Raw genomic sequence first — 21,388 nt, 5'->3', positions numbered from 1 at the left:
GAGGAGAGCCATCTCCATTTTCATCGTTAATAAAGAGGCACCTGAAGTTGAATGGACAGCACGTGACTGCTGAGCTCAGAGAGCGTGAGCTGGAGATAAAGTTGTTTCTCCTGCACCTGATGCCTTTGCAAAACTGCTTTTAACAGTTTAAAGCCTCGAAAGTTAATTAAATGTGCAGAATGATTATGTGTAATAACCAATCACTTCATACAATTTCCTTAAAAGCCTCTGAACTGGCACTTGAACTGAGAAGACACTTGTTAGAACGTGTTAGCGCTCCTTGTCGCTGATTAGTTTGTAGCTATTACAGTCAAAAATAGGCTTTCTTCCTTTGTAGAGATGCCTCAAAGTGCCTGTTTGAGGAGAAATGACTTGACTGAAACTCAAAATGTCAGAGTGACTGTGGGGAGTCACAGTGCAAGTGGGCTTTTTGGTTTCTGCACCTTAGTGTGTGTTAAAGCAGCACTCAAATCCAAAGTGACAGCCATGTCACAAACGCTTTTTAACCCATGTCTCACATTTACTTAAGCTAAATGCAGATTGATTCTTCTCCGCTCCCAGCAGTATGGATCGAGGACTGTCGGAGGAGGGATCAAAGTGCTCTCTGTGCCTTCCTCAAGAAAACAGTGTTGAGTTGATTTTGATATGCTACCAACAGCGTTACTGTCTGGCCATTCATCTGCGACAAATTAGACTCAAGGGAGGAATGCAATTAAACGCATTTACTCAAGTACAATTCTAAAGCAGTTGGGCTTAACTTAACTAACTCTATGTGCTTTTACTTCAAATATTTAAATCACACACTGGGAACTATTGCAGCTTTTATTTCACTATATTTATCTGAAAGTTTACAGATACTACTTCCAGGTTTTTGGGACCCTACAGGGAGGTCCAAACTAGCTCCACCTCAACAGTAAAATACTTCATCACACAACATAAAATAATTATTTAGTCAAAGGAATCATTTCTTGTAGCGCAAAAAAATTAATTTTGATCTTCTAAGTAGACTTTGCTAGTAGCTTATAAATGCCCCTATGGTGAAAGTCTTTTTTGCGTGTGTTTTGCGGTTATAAATTTGGAGACGTAAAGCAAAACTTCTTAAAATATGAAGATGTTTACCCTTGCCTTTCCTCAAGCCCCCCAGTTATGGTGAAATGAGCCATCTTTATAGTATTTAGAGCTGAAAAATTGAAAGACACACTCTGGTTACATGTCTTTACTGAAAAAGGGCACGATACGGGACCTTTAAAGTTAGACTTGGAGAAGTTTTACTACAAATTTTCTACTTTCTTTTTTCTACAGTATACTTTTCCAGCAGCAATCAGACTTCACAGAAGCTTATACACCGAATTTAAGTGGAGCTCGAGAGGGATTCCCTCCTCCTCTTCTGCCTGCATCTGGGCCCACTGGACTCCATCGACTACGCCAGCGAGCAGAGAAAGTAATACCTCCCCCAGGGGCATTTTGCACATATTATCTTTGACAGGTTCATTACAGATAAGCAATATAGAGCATACTGAGGCTATCAGCCCCAGAATTAAAGCTCGGAGAACATGCAGGAAAGAGAAAAAAGAAAGCGGAGGATTGAGAGGGTTGACAAATAGAGAAAAGCTGCTGTGGAATTTATTTTACGAGCAGCAAATCACCCACAATTTACACAGCAGCGACGGGTTGGAAGAGTCAAGTGCTGTATTTTAATTTTCAATAGTATTTTTATTACATCCTTAGAAATTCAGAAAATATGTGTGCTGCTTTGCTTTTTTTAAGCAGCTGTAGCTAGAGGGGGGCGCAGCTGTGCAAACACTTAAGTACAATTTAAGTTGGCCCACTTTAAGAATTTTCTATCTTTATCTTGCTGAATATCATCTGTGACTAAATACGTGGGAGAGATGAGTTTTGGGAACTTGGGAGCTGAAAAACTTCTGAAAAACTCCCAACGTCAAAAGGACGAACCATCTCCTAAGTTATTTTGACAGATTATTTCTTAGCCGGCTCAGAAAAGTTGCTGTTGCAGCTTTGATAACATCATACAATTACAGTGAGCGTCTGCCATGTAATCCAGAAAGATAGAAAGCAGCTTAACCTTTAAAGGGGGTGTAGCAGATTCCTTAAAGGAAACACCGTCATGAAACCTACCCTCATCCTCCCGTTGCGGATGGCAGGTCCGTCCTCTGCCAGTCGCAGGACAAACAGGTCCATTTTGTACTCCCGCCCTCCGCGGATGCTAAAACCGAAGCCTTTCACGCTTTTCTCCAGCTCCACTGTGAAGAAGTCGAAGTCCTGTGAAAGCTGAGACAAGCAGAGATCAGACATGATTAGATTCAGAGATATCAGAGGACAAAAGAGCCTGTTACAGCAGAAAATAGTCACAGGACTCAGCAAAGAAAAAGCAGTGAATGAAAATTTTGCAAATGCAAGGTAAATATAATACAATCGAGAACCGTATGAAAGAGTTTAGACAGAAACACGGGAACTGCTGACAGCAAATTAAATGTACGCTAATGAGTCCAACATTTTAGTTTCCATGCACGACTCTTTGTTAGATAGGAAATAACTTCATAGGCACAAATACAAATATATGGATTACATTCATGCAAAAACTGTTGTCATAAATGTGTATGAAAGATTCTAATCCTAAACCTACCATGATGAGTAAGAAATATATTGAATTTTAGTCAAATCGAGTCACTATTACTTATACAGCACACTTAAAACAACAGCTGCTGAGTCAAAGTGCTCTCCAGAAGAAAAATAAGATTGATGTTGCGAATTTTCCAAACAAGATTACAGTTATACAAAAGTAACTGTAGTATAAAATGTGTAGCAGCTGGCTCACAGTGTAAGATCACAAGCTCATCTCAGATATATTCTGTTTGTATAAATGTCGGTCGGTAAAGAAAATACACTTCAAAAACACAATTAAGAATGTAGGCATCACACCGTTTTTCCAACAGAGAGCACAACTGTAAATATTTAACCTTAAAATGTCCATACAGACACAGTTTCAGATAGCCAAAAATTGTCAAAAAAGTAACACAATACAAAACAATAACAATAGTTTTGGGCCACCCGATGCTGAGCTGTAAAATGACATATGATCCATTTTAAAGTTGCTGGAGTGGCTTTTTAACAAACAGATTTACAAATCCAGCATATGTGAAGAAGTATTTGCTATTTTGAGGCACATTATTGACCATTTGACAAATGTTAAGTCCAGTTATTGCTCTTCTTTTTGCTCCGTTTTGGCTTCTACCAACTCCTGAGAAAAACATGCAGCTCTTAAGATGCCTAAATGCTCCTTTAAATAGACACCAGCTAGCATCTAACTATGACTGTCACAGATAGTGTTCTATTTTGTGCCTGGCAGAAAACATACAGAGCTGTCTGATGGGTTTGGTAACAGGAAGAGAATGATGAGTCCTGAGACTGAATCAAGGCTGTAAAACCGAAACAACGAGCTAAAACTCCACTTATCAACTCTTGATGAGTCCAGATTAAAGGGATTATTTTCTCCTTAGTCTTAAATGTTCATGTTGGTAATGGTCTCAAAAACTAGTATCAGCTCGGCTTTTAGATGAAAGTCTGTGAAAGGACAGAGAAATTTACTTGAACTGGTGGCATTCGGTAGTCTGGGATGGCAAACTGTCTGGCATCAGTAGCCAACTGTCTGTAGTCGAGCAGTGGTGGGTGTCTGTAGTCCAACGTGGGCGGCTGCCGGTAGTCTGCCACAGGAGGGTGCCGGTAATCCACCGGTGGCTGCCGGTAGTCTGTGAACGGCGGCTGTCGGATGTCTGGTTTCACATCTTGCCTCGCCTTCACTTCAGACCTGTAACTAACAGAACAATCAGAGTGACGAAAGAACTTCTAGGAGGAATTCTGTTACTGTCATCATCGCGTTTAGAATGAAAAAATCACTTGTGTTATTTTTCGGACCACTTAGTGTGCTGTGAAAGTAATGCTTTCCGACAAACCGCTGGGTCACCCGGCGCTGACAGAAATGGCTTGTTTTAGTTGGCACTGACAACCATTAAACTCGACTTAAGTGTGGAAATTAAACTGTTTTTCCCCGCACATCACATAAAATGTTTATAATAAAAACAAGCTCTCTCAGAGGCCGATGCTGAGCACAAAGACATGTGGAAACTGTGTAAAGCAGAGGGAACGGCAATGACATTTTGGATTTTGGACCCCTGCAGTTCTTGGTAAAATATTCAACAGATCTCTGTAAAGAAGCAATTTAGGTAAATAATTTAACGGTCCATAAGAGTTAAGTGATGTTATACAATAAACTGGGGAGAGAGAGAGAGAGAGAGAGAGAGAGAGAGTGAGTGAGGGATGAACAGAGAGAGGAGACAAAACAGTGACAGAGAAAAGGACAACAGTGGAGGAAGAAGGAGAGAAATAGACTAACAGGAGATGCAGAGAAATAAAAAGTGTAGAAAAGGGAGAGAGAATGGGGATGTGGGGATGGATATATCTGACTCACTCCTACCTGTGTTCCCAGTGGATCAGTGTTTTTCCCCAGAGACAGATCGAGGGCTAGTCTATAAAAACACTTCACTGCATCAGAAAGTGAAGACAGCTGCAAACCGGTGTTTAACACAGCACGAGGACGAAGCGGGTTTATTAGAACCGGTTGCCGCCTCCTCGCCAGCCGAGTCTTACCTGCCCTCGTGGGTGTAGGTCTGAGGAGGAGGGGCGGGGAGCTGGGTCACGGGGCTCTGGTGGGGCATCGGGTTGGGCTGGACCACAGACGGGTTTGCTTCTGTCACTGCCTGGTTGGACTGGGAGGCTGCAGCGTTGGGTTGGGTCTTGGGGCTGTTCTGCTGGGCCATGGGGCTCTGCTTCTCTGAGCTGGGGGCTGACGGAGGATTGCTGATCTCTGGGATGCAGAAAGAACACAAAATTATTAAAAACAAAAGCACAGCAAGCACTTAAGGTCTTTGTTTACCCCGGCAAATCTGTTGTTTTGATGCTTGAATTTGCATTAATTGATTTTTTTGGCCACTTGAGGGCAGCACAGCAAACTTATTGTCTCATTATAAAGTCGATCTGCTGCAGCAACGATTTAAATCTAAGAAAATCCAATATTCAAAGGAGGTTTTCAACAACAACTTAAAGAACTCTTAGGTGATTCATTCTATCCAGCTTGCTTCCATCCAAAGTTGCTGACTTTGTTGTTTGTTGCTGGGCAGGTTTATCAAAAAGTTTTACTTTGCTGGTAAGAACCACAACAGTAAAGCTGTGAAACCAAATTAGTGAGCTGAAAGAGAAAGAGAAATGTCTCGTAAAGCTTTGTGGAACTTCAGAGCTTGCAGCCTGTTCATACATAAGTAGCGATTTCGTTCATTTTTAACCTAATAATATTGATCAGTACTTCATTATTTTTATACTTAACCCTTGTGTTGACCTGCGGGTCAAAATTGACCCGTTTTAAAGTTTGAAAATGTGGAAAAAAAAATAATATTTTCACGGTGAAACTTCTGATGTCCACATTTTCAACATTTTTGGGAAATCTTTGAACATTTTTTGGTGGGAAAAAAGAAATGTTATAAATGTTCCTTAAGAACATTCACAAAAAAATCCGCTCCGTAACTTTTTTTTAAAAAAATCAGTACTACATCTCTGTGACTTCTCATTTTTTTACTGCCTTTGTTCAAACACTACTGCCACCAACTTCTGACCAGAGAAACAGCGTGAGGTTTTCAGCGGGACGGCAGTCGTGCATTTCATGCACACAATACAAATTAAACATCAACTCGCTTGTAAGGCTCTATTGCACTAATAATATCCCAAAACTCCACAGGGTATCTTTGCTGTATCGCCAAATAATGAGATTATAAATGTCTATTAAATGCAAAGAATACAACTGAAAGAAGGAGGCATTTTGTCCGTCCGTTAATGCATAATACAGGCCTTGTCTTGTTCTTTGTAATGAAGTTGGCCTTGACTGCTGTCGTAATTTTAAGCCTATTAAGAGTATCTGTTCTAGGTGACCAAGCAAAAGTCTCTTGTGGAATAAAATCTCGTTTTCAAAAGTGATGCGGCCATGATTGCAGCATTTGATCACGAGGAAACAGAAGCACACACGTTTGTATTACCATCCCCTGCCTATCCGGTGTTACTATAATAAGAGATGAGCAGTTCTGTTTGAGTATTTGCAGGAGGATTTGCAGACCTGCTTTTGTGAATATGACAAAAAAGAGTTAATCTCAAGAAGAATCACACTTGATAATCTTGCAATAAAACTTTCATTCTGATGGAGCCAATCTAATTACTGTCATGAATCACTGTCTCCACAAAGTAATGCAGTTTTAAGTCCTGTCATGTCCACGTGTCGCGTGTTTCCTCACCTTCCTGCGGAATGATCCTCAGGGTGACACTAAGGCCTGCATCTTTGATCAGTTTGACGATGTCGGCGTGTGGCATGTTGACGATGGACTGACTGTTCACGGCCAGGATCCGGTCTCCCACCTTCAGCTTCCCGCAGCGGTCGGCCGGGCTGCCCTCGATGATGCGGCCGATCTTATGGGGCACAGCTGTCGGAGGATTCAGACGCAACACGCTGCAGGTAAAGATGCGCTCAGCAGCAGATTGGAGGATTACGCCTGTCTGTGCTCACACAACACTCACTGACTGACTGACTGAATGTGTCTCTGTCTCTCTCATTTTGCTATTCACCCCAGGCTTACGTAAGGCATCCAGGTTTTTTTTTCCATGTGTGTGGGCGATGCACTGATGCTCACAGCAGCCTAACAGAGATGTGTGAGACTGACATGCTGTGGTAGGGCATGTATAATTGAGTAGCTACAATAAGACTTTTTAGCAAGCCGTGACCTTAACTATCTCAACCCCTTAAGTTTGGCACTAATCTTGACTCTTCGTGGGGACTACCTGATGGCTTACATGCACCTGTGAGGTTCCACACTAGATGAAGCACTTGTAGTGGTTGTTATGCAGAGTAGAGGGTGACTGATGATGCACAGGCTAAGCAGCGACTTGCCTCCATAAACATCCACTCAATCAGCGGACTCACTGTTGGTTGCGGCCGCCTCGGGCCGGTTGAGCGAGCTGATGATGACGAAGCCGAAGCCTTCGCTCTCCTTCCGGCTGATGATGACGTCGCTGGGTTGTGTGTTGGGGGTCAGCGTCCCGTCTGTGGCGGCGGTGGCGTTGCCCACGCCGGTGCCGGGAGGCTGGGTTGTGCCGGTGCTGTTGCCATAAGTGAAGTCGCTGCGTGGGGAGCTGTGCTGCGTGGAGACAGATCCCGGGCTGCGGCCGTTCTCTGGACAAGACTCACCTGCAGAGGGAGGTGGAGAGCTGAGCTGTGCATCTACTGACAGGACATATTCACATTCCATCCATCCATCTATTATCTGTACACTGCTAAGTCCTCATCAGGGTCGTGGAGAGGCTGGAGTCTATCCCAGCTGACTCAGGGTGAAGACAGGAGACACCTGGACAGGTAACAGTCTATCACAGGACTACACATAGACACAAACAATCACACATATTCACACCTACAAAAAGGTCCACTTAAAGTAACAAATTTAGGAATTATGTGACAACAAAATGGTACACAGCGATTTAGAATAATTAGAGAAAGTATTTTACAATTCTAGAAACTATTTCATCTGGTTGAAACAATCTTGAGGTGACAGATAAGAATTCTTGATTGACTTCACAAAAGTGATCTGCCTGGAATGTGCTGAACAATCCTGTTTTCCTAAAGCTCCAGCGACAGCAGTCCTGTTCATGCAATGATTCAATGATGGCTATGGTTTTTGTCACACAAGGCTAAAGTTTGATTTCTATGGAACATTAGAGAATTTACCTCTTTACTCTATTAACAGTTATCTGAATTACCCATACGCCGAAAATCCATTTCAATTGAGATTTGGGATGAAAAAATTAAAGCTATGAGAATATTAAGACATTTACTACTACCATTCCTCTAGCCTTCCCTTAACTAGATACCCTCCCAGGTTTACAAGCCAGTCAGGAATTCATTTAGCTTTTACATAGAAACTGAGGAACCAATAGTCATCTTCCTCAAACTTTGGATAATTCTGCCCCTTCACTGACCGCTGCTTCCAGGTGAACCATTCAACATGATCAGCTGCCCCTCCGTTCATCAGGTGTGTTTACTTTCTAGAGCTGCTTCTGCTAACTCTAAACTGTCTCAGTAAGTGCAAAGTTCACCAGAAGTTCTGCTGCTGGTTGTAAGAGTGAACACAAGAGTCTTTATGCACTTCCACCATCTGAGGAGCTGAAGCTTCAGTGGATTTCCTTTAATATTGATGGCAAACATCAGTAGGAAAATCCTTAGTGATAGCATGTTGTGTGGCTTGTGACTAATGTCATCATTAGCTGTGATTGTATGGCCACAGGTCAGAGCAGAGCAGTTATGGTAAAATAAAGCGTCTTTGTGGTTCATGGAGCTAAAAAGAGACACATTATGGGGACTTATGAGACTTTTTAAAAATAATTTACTGAAAAGTGCACATTATTGGACCTTCAAAGCCACCAAGAAGTTTAGCAGCTAGAATTAAACAACTCAGACTTCTGAATCCAAAAAGTTAATAATCCATTAATTTAATATTTAACTATATGCTGCATTTTAGAAGAGCATATTATGTGCTTTATGTAAATCTGTGAAGTAACTACTCACTCTGAGGCTTTCAAATCATAGCAGCACAGTAAAGAATACATTAATTATCTCTGACATGTGGTGACACAGAGCAGCACAGTGGTGCAGCGGTTGTCACTGTTGCCTCACAGTGGGGGATGAAGCTGTTCTGTGTGGAGTTTGCATGTTCTCTCCGTGCCTGGGTGATCCAAACACATGCAAGATAGGTTACCTACTAACTAAATTGTACTCTAAGTGTGAATGGGAGCGTGCATGGTTGTGTGTCTCTTTGTGTTAGTCCTAAAAGTGTTGTGTTCAGGGTGTAGCTGCTTCTTGTCCTATGTCAACTTGGAAATGCTCCAGTTAATTGTATTCATTGACAGTAAATGTACCTTTTTCACTACACATATGCTGCTTTTTAGCAGATAAAACACAGCTCACCAGTACTACATCTTTTCACTTATAAATTAAGGAAATGAAAGACTCCTGACACTCTGAAAATCACCCGTGTGTTGCATAGTCACTCTGGTAGAACCCACAGATTATTCTGCATGAGCAAAAACAATTAAGTTTTCAGGCAACATACTTTTTTTTTTAATCCTCCTCACTAAAATGTGACAAGTTGGAGATGCAACTCTGCCTGTGAAAAATCGAAGCGAACACAACACGGCAACTCAAAAGCAGAAAAAAGCTCCAGAACAGTCACAATGTGGTGGAACGCATCATTAAAATGCAGCATCGCGTCAATCCAACCACAGTGAAACTCCAGCTTTACGTGTGCGTATGCTCTCTGGCATACTGAGCGATCAAACCCAGCGCTGTTTTGATAGCTCACAGGTGAGCCGTCTTGCTCTTGTTTCACAGGTAGGAATTTAAACTACAACTTTGGTTTGCTAATGTGTAGCTGCAGCGAGGTTTCCCACAGTGAAAGGATGCATGCCAACGCGGTATTTCCTTACACCAACAAGCGCGCAAATTGTCATCTCATGAGAGGAACAAAAAACAGTCAAAAAAAGAAAATGAATTGTGTAAAATGTGGGGCACTGGGTGCAGGCAGAAGTATGAGCTCAGAGCAGAGAGCAGAGTCTGACACTTCGTAAAGTGCCAGTGGGAGTCAGACAATTAGGATGGAAGTAAGGGCTGCAGAAGAGGCCAGGCATGAGTCAGACAGTAGCCTTTGGTGAGAGGAAATTGACAGAGAGGGCAGAATAGAGTGGGAAGAATTGGATTGGTGAGAAAAGCTTGCGCACGTGTGTGTATGTGTGTGTGGGGAGGCGGTAATAATGAGAGCAGGGAGGCTGCCGTTCACACGAGGAAGTGCCATCCCACTCTGCAGGCTCACGGCTACAAAGGTAAAGCAGCCTGAATAAGGAGCAGAGAGCAACAGCAAAGAGTGCGTTTTATGGGGAGGCCTCGGTGTAATTACTCAGAGATTAGTGCTTCAGTTTTCTGACTGATTAAACCTGTTTCCTCAATCATTACAGGGCAAGAATGGGAGCAGTGAACAGGAGAGGCAAGAGAGAAACAAGAGAAGATGAAAGAGGAATAGAAGAAAGGTAACGCTGTGAACTCATTTTACAACTCAGTAAAGTGTTTTAAAGTTACTTTGTGCTGCATTAACCATGTCCTTTAAAACCAGGCAGGGGGGCAAAGGTGGCATCTTTGAGTACTTTGTTTTGTCTGGTCAATAGTGCAAAACCTTTTAAAACAGCAGCAAACTCTCACACTTGATAAGGAGGCAAGAGTCTGACATTTCTGCCTTTCGATCAAAAATTATATATATTTCTTCAGCATTTAATACTTTGTACGTTCAAATGAGACAGAAAGGCATGTCATATTTTTAAAAAATCACCAAATCTACATCATTTATCAGAACTGGAAACTGTAAAAACAGAAAAAATGCTGAATTTTCAGCCTTCGAACAATCTTTGAAGTAAATCATGTGTGACTTGTCATTCCATCAGTAAAATTTACCTAATCTGAGCTTAGAATTGTAATATTTAATTGAAATCTCTTTAAAAATGTGCCAAAAATGAACTGTGACCAGATTCTGACCAAAAACAACAACAACAAAAAACCTCTGCTCTTCAGTACAGCTTAAAAGCCACAACTGATTCAGCTGTGACAAATAGTTCATGGACTTTTTGACTGAACTGGGTTGAACTGCAGACTGTGTTTACACAGAGCAGATAGGAGACAAGTATAGAAGCAAATTAAAAATGTACGTAGTTAAATATCGAAAGCATGTCGAGTCGCCATTTTTTGCAGCACTGAAACACTTGCGAGTGCTTGAAAATAAAAAGTTCTCTCTACTTCTGTCTATGGTTGTGCTGTTTCCTTACAGGTGCAGGACTTGAGCCCACAGTGAGTTAAAGCTAGAAACTGCCTGGAATTCAGAAGTTTAAGTAAAATAATACCTCCTTTAACCCTCCTGTTGTCTTCATTTACAGGCACCAAAAAATGTTGTTTCCTTGTCTGAAAAAAATCCAAAAAATCTGCTAAAAAGTTTCTGAAAATTCCAGTAATTCCTTAAAAGCTTCCCTTAAAAGTATTATTATTTTTTTAAAATTCCACAAATTGGGCAAGAAAATTCTTCTAAATATTTTCAAAAAATGAGTAAAAATCTTCCAAAAAAAAAATCCTAAAAATATCTAAAGTGATTACATATATATCAGTAAAACTTCTAATATTTTCTTTAAGAACATTCACAAAAAAAAACTTTTTTTGTGAATGTTCTTAAGAAACATTTTTAACATTTCTTTTTTTCCCAGCAAAGGAAGTTCAAAGATTTCCCAAAAATGTTGAAAATGTGGACATCAGAAGTTTCACTGTGAAAATATATATATTTTTTCCACATTTTCAAACTTTAAAACGGGTCAATTTTGACCTGCAGGACGACATGAGGGTTAAAGAAACGTATTTATGATTTGAGAGATGAAGTTAGACAAAAACAGACCACTCATGCTTTCCTACCTGCTGCCTGAACCCTCCTCCTGATCACCAGGTTCACTTGGCCGTTGCGTGCCGCTCCGTGCATCAGGTCAATGACGTATCTGTGTGGCTTCCCCACCACCGGGATCCCGTCCACAAACAGCAGCTCGTCACCGGGCCGCAACCTCCCGTCTACATCTGCTGGACTCTTCTCGATGATCGCCCCGATTAGGATCTGTTTTTAAATACGTTGTTGTTACACACAGGAAGTAGGAGGAACGAGAGGTTTTAGACGTTGACTAGTGGCGCATGCAGTGTGTGTTATTCTGTTACGTAAATAGCTCAATTATATGACTGAATTTGTTGTGTTACTTTAACAGACAGCAAAAAAAGACACCGAAGCAGCCAGAGCCAGCACTCTCTCAGGGGTCAGAGGTCAGGGTTAGGTGTTCAGTGTGTGTGTAGTGGGTTAGAGAGGAGAAGATGACAGGGTTCCACGCCCATCGCCATACGAGCCTTCTCACGCGTCTCCGGACTCACAGGCTGCCCGGCCTCATCACCGCCCAGCACCCGGAAACCAAACCCAGACTTCTGTCTGCGCAGATGGACCTCGATGTCCTGGTACTCTGTTCCTGAAGCAAAACACAGAAGAAAGAATTTAAGTTTGGTCCTATGTAGAGTTGAAGAACAGTTTGTTTCCTCAAAGCGTCCCGCCAGAGATTGTGTGTTTACCTGAAGAGTCCACAGAAAAAACAGTCCTTGGCTGGCCAGGTTCTGGATAGAAAGAGACAGAAAGCCCCCATAAACAATGCAAAATGTACAAACGGTGCTCACACTCAGACATCCACAAATGCACACAAAGGTGGACAGCACAGCGGCAAACACAGACGCTCCCATAAAGGCCAGAACAAGGCAGAAAGGATCTGGCTCAGCATTAATGTCACTGCAGAATTTCAGCATCATCCATAACAGTCAGGAAGTGCTTACAGCGTGTAATATACCCGTCGCTTGTTTACAGTGTGAGGTGGGGTGCGAGCGCTGATCTGCAATCAGGGGTTCACACAACGCTGTGAACTGCAAGTAGCGAAATGAAGCTAACCACCGACAAGTGGCTGCGGATGAGGAATGGATTCCAATTGCAACAGTTTTAATCATAGTGAATGCTCTGCTGGAACTCAGCAGGAACGATGACAAAAAGAAAATAATGACTTCAGACAAGACAGCTGTAACCACAATCATCACATACAGTTCACACGGGAATACAGGCGTGTAACCATGTTGTATTTTAAACTAATATAAGATCATCTGTTTTGGCAATTAACTCTCTGAAGCCCGAAACCTGCCAGCGGCGTTGAAAGGCAAATTATCTTTAAAAAGAATTGCCAAAACTGCACCTTTTATTAGAGCTAGAAACTGTAAAAACAAAGAGAAATGTGAGATTTTCAGCTTCCTGGCAGTAATTGAACTAATTATGTGATGCTCAGTTCTGTTGGGAAAATAACTAAATCTAAGCTTAAATCATGAGCATTTATCAAAATCACTTTATTCTTTATCTGTCTCAATTAAGAAGTCATTAAAAATAAACAGTTTGTGCCACATTCTGTAAAAAAACGAAACAGAGAAGCTGCAACCAACAGTCGTGACAAAAATTTGGAGACGACTCTGTTGAACTAGGTTGAACTGCAGGTTGTGTTTGAACGAATTAGTAAATATCTAATGCAGAGAGTCATCATTTTTCTCCAGTGTTTTTAACACCTGTAGACACTTGAAAATGTTGTTTATGTTGATCCCAATTTAAAAATACAATTATTTATTCTGTAGTAACTGTGTCTAACTGCATAAAAGACGTTTTGACCTTCATCTACTTCTGCCCACGCTGTTTTCATAGAGGCACAGGACTCAAAAAACACCCAGAAAGCAATAAATGATACAAAAACTAAAGTAACAGAGGTAGACTGGTCAACTGCCAAGATTTATAGATGTTCATTCACTGTTTTAAAAGGCTAAAAAAAAAAACCTCTCACTGCCAGTGTATTCTGTGTATGATGTTTCAATCTACATGATTTTCATCAAAGAGCCAAAAAACCCACACAAACGCTAAACCTCTAGTGGTCTCTGGCCAGGCACATTGTTTTGGTTTTATTTGCTCAGGATTTAAAACATGTTTTTGAATGTCTGTTTCCAAAACATTGGAGTAGAAAAGAATAGATGTGTTTGCACTGCTCATGGCACTGACAAACTGGATTTAAAAACAGCAACCTCTCTCCAGAAACACTGCTCCTGTTGCTCTGCTTGATCCATGTCTTATGTGGGATTTTAATAGGAGTAAGTGAGAAGAAATGCTCCCGAGTTTGCTTGACCTGACCCTTCAACTTGATCTGTTTGCATAATTGCTGGCATTAATTTAATAAGGGTCAAAGAAAACTAAATTTAACCAGCGCTGGCAGAGTGTGCACACAGTGAATGCCGGGAGGGGAATAGTGTGGGGTTGTAACGCTGCAGAAAAGGTCACACCCTGCTTCACCGACACTAGTGAGAGGGGCAAATGGAGCATCGCTAAAATCTGTCCATGCCTTTTCCCTGCTGAGCCTCACCAGACCCAACCCCTGACCTTTACTGAACGGAAGGCCACAGCGAATGCAACACTGATCACTGTGTCCACCACTGGAGAGAAGAGAGAGACGCAGAAAGACAAAGAGGGTTTGATGAGGAGACTTTCTGACAGCCACGTTCTCTTGAATAACAGGTGTCTTATATAAGAATGATCAGTCCTCACAGTGAAATCTTTATTATCTTGTGTGTCTTGTGAGCAAAAGGCGACTTCAGAGAATCCAGAGGACAGATAATTACCACAACCGCGCCAAGAATGCTTTAAAAAACAACTAAATATTCATTCTGTTAACGTTTGAACAACAGGGCCTGTCTTCAGCATATATTTGTCTCTGTGAAATGAGAGGTTTTATGCAAGATTAATTCAGTTAAAAGCTTCCACATTTGGGGTATCTGACAGGACGATTGCAGGAGCTTACATGTTCAAAATTAACTACTTTTAGACAGGGTCATATTTACTGTTACGTTCAGGGTCATTTTGTCACTATTTTCTGGTAATATAATAGTTTTAGGAACTTGTGGAAAATCTAAATTATACTATTAAAAGTTGACATGCAGCTAGTGTTTAGATTACAATATATGAACTAGATTCATTTTGGATTGATAAATAAAACACTAACAAGAATGTAGCCAGAGGTGAGTGGGTTTGGAATCATAAACTGCATATAAAAGATGGATGTCGCCACAATAATGTCACCATTTGGTTTGTGGACTGTCACTTCGAGGCCTTGAGTGTGGAATTTATCCATCAAGCAAGAGGAGGATCTGAATAAGAACACAAGGACAATCAGCAGCAACTCATTTCAAGCCCTAAATCTGGGCTTTGTCATCTATTTTACTCTAAAATAGACCGTAATTTACAACATGAAGATCATGCTGTAATGAAGTAGACATAAAACAAGCAATTGGGACCATACAGTAATTCACACAATGTTTACTGAGATAACAAATGGAATGAGAAGTTGGGTCTTTTTGTCATAGACTTCTGTACAATCTGGCTTTTTTTTGCAACCAGTGGCGGCGCCCCCTGATGTTCATTGGAAGGAATGCAGGTTTAAGGCACATCTGTATTACATATATCTTTAATATGCAGTCTATAGTTGGTGAATTATTACATTAAGGCCATCATATGGGAAGATAAGATTTAAAGTTAGAATAGTTTACCCCTCAGAACCCCAAAACCCACCTGTGAGCCCCCCCCCCCAAAAAAAATCACCAAAATTACGTCGAGTTTCCGAGAGCCGTTGAACTCCTTCTCTATGACACGCTGTTCAATCAGGAAACATTAGCCTCTAATTACATTTTATAAGAAGCAAAGAATTCTGCTGCCCTTGCCGAACCATAAAACCATGACTGAATGAGCTGTGAGCTACTGGTTAGTAAAAAATAAAAAGGTCTTTTCAGTTGAACTGGACTGAACTGCAGCCTGTGTTTACATGGAGCACAGAGGATGTAAGCATGGAAACAAATTAAAAACGTGAGTAGGAATATATCAGTAGAGCCTACAACTTTTCCAGCATTGGTAATATCTGTGAGCATATGGAAAATGTTGTACATGTTGATACCTGGCTTTTAAATTTTTGCAAAAATTAATAATCAACAAAATTCATCTTTTGTTTTCTAAAGATTAATGATATAACTTTTTAATACTGCACAAGAAACATTTCTAAATCCTCTCTGCTTCTAGCTGAGGTTGTAGTGTTTCCATAGAGGTGCCAGACTTTAAATTTCAGTGAAAAATGAACCCACAGTGAGTAAAAAAACAAACAAAAAAGGAAAAACAAAAACTGCTTGGCTGCACAAAGCTATTAATAATGCACGAAAAAAATTAATTGATACTCATGATACACAAGAAAACGTAAAGATCTGCTTATTTTAATTATCTAATCTGAGTGCATTTTGCTGACATGGACTAATGATGCATTTGGAAACCATGTATACTTTTTTTTTTCTCCACAAATTCCCATTGGGTACCAGTGTGATGATGCATTCTGATGATATAACGGGAAAACCTGTCAATCTGACATTTCACAAGCAAGAAAATGGAAATATTGCTGCACTGAAGCATTATGTCCCCATAGTAAAATGTTGAACTGCTGTGTGGAGTGTTTATTCATGGATGCGTCTCAGTTTATGATATGAGCTGGCAGAATGTCAATGTCTGGATGTAAAGAACCTTTGAGGTAGTATAAAAAAACCTGTGAGGCGATGGGAGATTTTCATCTGTGTTGGCTTGAGTGAGCGTTTAAGGAGGGAAGATCAAAAGAGATAATATGAGTAATTAGCTGCTGCAAATGCTTAATGGGGGAAGATATCTGAAAAGCTTCTGATGATCGTTTAAAGCTGAGGTATTTGTGCTGAAAATTCAGCAACAGATCTTTCAATTTGATAGAAAGAGGTCAGCTAATTTCAGCAAACTTTTTAGGTTTTCTGCAGAACAGCACAATTAATCTCCTTTGTCTGTTTGTGCGGAATAAAAGAGAACAAGTGATGAATCTTCATAACTCCACCTTCCTGTGTGGAATCTGTCTTGCTTCACTGCAAGAGAGGAGTGTGTTTTATGTTTTTTTTTACAGCATTACAGCTGCAATATCAGCACTGGTACTTACGCCTACTCTCATAGATAGCCCTGGACTTCTCATAAAGGTCATAAGGGTCAGGTTTAGCCAGGGCCAAGGCCTCGGAGGCTGAGTCTGGGACCGAGGCCCTGTGAAGATGGTGTGTTGGGAAGGGGGCGCTGTGGGTTATAACGGGAGCCGACAGGCTGGTCTGAGCGGGGCTGCTCTGGCCCTGCTGGGACTCCCACTGCTCCAGAACCTGCAAAGCACAGCGGCATGAGGGGTCAGTATTTTCCTTTCCAGCTCTCCCAGTCCTCACATTCGATTTGAGCTCGGAAACCATGGCAACAACACTAAAAACCCAAAGACAATTTGCTTGACTGAGTTTTGACTGCTAAACCCCACCTGACTGAGTTATGGTAATCACACCTGCCAAGCTTTGTACTCCTGCACAGTACATGCAATCTACAGTTATAATGCAAAATATATCGCAAACCCTTCCTTTCTAGCCAAAAATAACAAAAACCACTAGTTTTTGGAACCGTGAACTCCATCTAAGTCTGAATTGATTACAATTCCAGCTGTATCAAATACTTAAATGTTGGCCACACACATAAAATACTGGAAAAAGAAAAAAACTTGTCTTTAGTTCTGTTGAAATGGCAATAATCAGTAATCACAAGTTGATGATTTGTGTAATAGCTCAGAGCAGAGCTGGTTAGATCTGGTATCATTGTGCAGTATTACTTTAAAAACATACTTTAAAATGTTGACTAATTTATGCTTTAATGTCTCTGAATCGTTACTTTTGCAATTAGAAACAGACAAAAAGGTTTAGAAATAATCAATGTGTCTGGAAAATGTGACCCTGCAAAACACAAGTTTTGCTGGAGTTGCATAAATTGCATAGATTCCCCTTTTCTTCTGTATTTTTCAGACAATCTTTAACGCTACAGACAGTCTACAGTGGGCAGCTTATGTTAAAGCACATAAACATAGAGGAATCTATTCCTAACACCTTTGCTCTTGTATTTGTGGTTCTGGTGAGGTGGCAAAATAGAAGACTCCACCCTCATTACATACAAAGCATCACTCTAATTAGTACTCTGTGTTCATGCTTCAGCCTGTGGAGAAATCCAAAGCTTGACAGGTCTGCTGTGCCTACGTACAGTTAGGAATAATCACTGTTTGGACGGTGGTGTTTAGCAAACTGTCAATTCAAGCAAGACATAAAACAGTTAGTGAGGTTAGTAGTTGAAAAAAGCAGAACATTTCCAACTATGTCTGTTTAAAGTGTTCATCAAAGATGTGTGTAGAGAGGAAACATGTAGAAGAATGTAGGATGGGAAGTCAATCTGATGTATTATAAATTAAAAGAAGTCTCTGTCAGTCAGAGCAGAGGCGACTGTATTTCTGAGGTACAGACTGCTGTATAATAGCTAATTTGCATTGAGTTCATCCAACAACACATGTGCAAGCGTGCTGCCAAGTGTTTGAGGTGACATCGGCAGTTTTGACAACACCAGTCAGTCAGAGCGTCAGCCTTGATGTGCCAGTCATGGCGCGACACTAAGCCGATAGCCAAGATGACATGTTGACATGTCACAAAGTGTGAGAGATGGGTCTGAAGGGAGCGACAGGCTTTTTGATATAGATGGTGAGACTGGCTGCATATGCTACACTTTAATATTGAGAAATACAGGGCATCTGGTTCAAGATGTAGCCAGAATAAATATCAGCTTCATAAAAGCTCTGGGCAGGAGCGGAGAGCGTTTCCACTCTACTGATGTGAAGCACGTCTGCACAGGGCGGGCTGCTGAGACTGGGGACCTTGTTAAGGCTGGGTGTAGACTACTGCATCCTGATCTCGCTTTCACTCTGTCTCTTTCTGTCTGTGATTAAGACTGCTGAAGAAGCGTGCTCTGCCCATGATCTAGTTGGTCACACGAACCGAGAACACTGCAGGCTGGCAGCGTTTTTAAAATAGCACGACTGAATAAAAACACCTGCACATGCGGCATCATGAAGTAGCTGTTACCTGCAGTATTGACTGGATTTGACAGACAAATCTCAATAAGCTCATTTACAAAAAAAAAAAAGCCCTGGGGAGCTGCGGGCTGAGCTTCGACTGGACTGTAGGTCGATATGACAATTAGGCGAGTCTCCGTTCTCCCCTTATTAGTCAAATTCCTCCATATTTCATTCTCTGAGCTGAGGAAGTCTTCCTGTAACAAATGATACCCAATTAAATTGAGACTGAACTCTGGTGTGTGGGGGTTCAGCAGCTGGGGGAGGAGGGCAGGTCAGGGTGGGGCATCCAACAAATGAACAACGGGATGTAGAAAGAGAGATGGTGAACAGACGAGACAAGAGAGAGGGACGCCCTGCATGCTGACTGCTGCTTTATGATGTTCAAAGCTCACAGCTTAGAATTACAATTATTCTGAGAGAGATGGAGGAGACTGATTATGTCGAGAGGGAGTGGAAATGATGAACAACGAGGGGATTTCAGGGGACAGAGTGTCTTAAGAGCTACACAGTGGAGCTTTTCCTCTGTTGTTAGTGGGGATCTGGAATGGGCCGAGGACAGCGGCTGGTCAGAGCATCGCTGGGAGGATGCTGAGGCATGAAATGGATTTTACACACACAGCTGCGCAGAGAGAAACAAAGGAAGATGCAGAGAAACACGTGTGTTTGCAGGCATGTGAGCATGAGAAACGCACACAGGACGAAGTGAAGCTGATCTAAGAGGGTGTTTGGTGGACGATGACAGTGTAAACATAATAGCAACGGAAAAAGCTCAAGGTAAACTTTGCAGAGATACAACATGAAGGTTTTCATTTTAACCCTCGTGTCATCCTGCGGGTCAAAATTGACCCGTTTTAAAGTTTGAAAATGTGGAAAAGATATATATTTTCACAGTGAAACTTCTGATGTCCACATTTTCAACATTTTTGGGAAATCTTTGATCATTTTTTGGTGAAAAAAAAATGTTTAAAATGTTTCTTAAGAACATTCACAACAAAATCAACCAAAATCCAACGAATTTCGCTGGATTTTGGTTGATTTTGTTGTCAATGTTCTTAAAGAAAATATTAGAAGTTTTACTGATATATATGTAGTCATTTTAGATGTTTTTAGGATTTTTTGGAAGGTTTTTAGTCATTTTTTTGAAAATATATACAAGAATTTTCTTGCCACATTTGGGGACCTTTTTTAAAAAAACGAAACTTTCAAGGAATTATTTGAATTTTTTCCTGAAGGTTTTGCAAATTTTCAGAAATTTGGTTAATTTTTTTGCAGAATTTTTGGATTTTTTTTCAGACAAGGAAACAATATTTTTGGTGCCCATAAATGAGGACAACAGGAGGGTTAATGTGAAAAAAAAAACATAAAAATACAGATAAGGTGAATGATGAATGACCAAGGAGGAAAGGGACGGTATGAAAGTGCAGAAAAGCTTATTTAAAAATCAGAATGGGCAAATGTCATGAAATGAAGATAAAAGAGAATGAAATACATGTGGGCCATGCTAAAGCAGCCTGATCACAGATGGATGGCAGCACTATAGATGTAGCATAATAGTTAACGCAAATGCCCTGAGTGTAAATTACCCTGATGGCACAGAATTGGGCTATAAATCTAGTCTGACTTGCAGGATCAAAGTCTGGCGATGTTATGAGTGGGCCACTTGGACCTTTTGCCATCTCATAACATAAACGAATATCAAAGTCTAGCTGCTGTAAAAGCCTCAGACATATAGTGAGCCATCAGTAGAGTTAGTATGACAAAGGATGGGGAGGAAAGTCGTTTCTAAATTGTATAAATGTCTACAAAACAAGATTAGAGTCATTCCGATTAGCACATAGAGTATGCACACTGCAGCCACTGGTACTAAAGTGAAAATCTACTGTTCACTAATGAATACAAAGCTGAAATGAGGACAGCCCAGATTTTTGAGGCTGATGCGTGTTACCTGCTTAGGGGTCTTCCAGGGTGAATAGTGACCTGTAATGTTGAGAGAACAAAAAAATGTTTTAGACTGAAAAAGATGGAAGAAACTAAACATGAGATGTGAGGATTGGTTTAAGCCTGTTTATATTTCATGCTAATAAAATAAAGAAAACATCCAAATTACGTAGAAATCAAATGAGGATAATAATATGGCATGAAGACATTGTTTGTGAATGGGAGAAAGGACAAAGAAAAGAACAGAAAAAACAGGACAAAATCAGAAATGACAAATAAATATCTACATGAAGTTGCTGTAAAAGTAGAGTGAAATTAAAATTAGCATGCCCTAATAAATTATTTCTGCTCTGACTTAGGGACATCAGTGGAAAATCAATTAGCAAAAAAGCATTAAAATAAATATTATCATACTAAATCCGTATTATTAGATTTCTGGTCACTTGGGGAAACAAACTGTAAACACAACACTCACATTTTAACACCTTATCTGTTACCTATCAAGCACTCCCAAAGGAAAGACAAGCCTCTTTAGCTGCTAAATGCTCCACTGTGAGCAGCTTGTGTACAAAGGTGTCTGGTTGAAAACAGTTGTCTGCTGCTGGAACCTAAATAGTGAAGCTGTGGTTAAAAAAAATGAAACAAAGACAGTAAAACTCTCTGTAAAGGTCAGAGGAACTGCAGGGTTAAG

General features: G+C 40.8%; 1 protein-coding gene across 11 annotated transcripts in view; it reads right to left on the bottom strand.

Moving 5' to 3' along the window:
* magi2a (membrane associated guanylate kinase, WW and PDZ domain containing 2a) overlaps window positions 1–21,388 on the bottom strand; it is a 288,018-nt gene that overhangs the window by 12,315 nt on the left and 254,315 nt on the right. For 7 of the 11 annotated variants that reach the window (XM_023268597.3, XM_055006793.1, XM_055006794.1 and 4 more), the window contains 10 exons: window positions 20,705–20,736; window positions 16,780–16,987; window positions 12,293–12,334; window positions 12,077–12,192; window positions 11,603–11,795; window positions 7,037–7,300; window positions 6,354–6,539; window positions 4,666–4,882; window positions 3,607–3,832; window positions 2,137–2,289 (listed from right to left, as the gene is read on the bottom strand). In XM_023268597.3, coding sequence (XP_023124365.2) covers window positions 2,137–2,289; window positions 3,607–3,832; window positions 4,666–4,882; window positions 6,354–6,539; window positions 7,037–7,300; window positions 11,603–11,795; window positions 12,077–12,192; window positions 12,293–12,334; window positions 16,780–16,987; window positions 20,705–20,736 — 1,637 coding nt within the window. The remainder of the gene's footprint in view (window positions 1–2,136; window positions 2,290–3,606; window positions 3,833–4,665; window positions 4,883–6,353; window positions 6,540–7,036; window positions 7,301–11,602; window positions 11,796–12,076; window positions 12,193–12,292; window positions 12,335–16,779; window positions 16,988–20,704; window positions 20,737–21,388) is intronic. The other 4 variants (XM_023268605.3, XM_023268599.3, XM_035947426.2 and 1 more) reach the window with 3 other exon arrangements.

Source organism: Amphiprion ocellaris, chromosome 21 (genome assembly GCF_022539595.1).
Source record: "Amphiprion ocellaris isolate individual 3 ecotype Okinawa chromosome 21, ASM2253959v1, whole genome shotgun sequence".
Classification (NCBI taxonomy): domain Eukaryota; kingdom Metazoa; phylum Chordata; class Actinopteri; family Pomacentridae; genus Amphiprion; species Amphiprion ocellaris.
The sequence above is the reverse complement of the archived record's forward strand: the minus strand, read 5'-3'. Positions and strand labels throughout refer to the sequence as shown.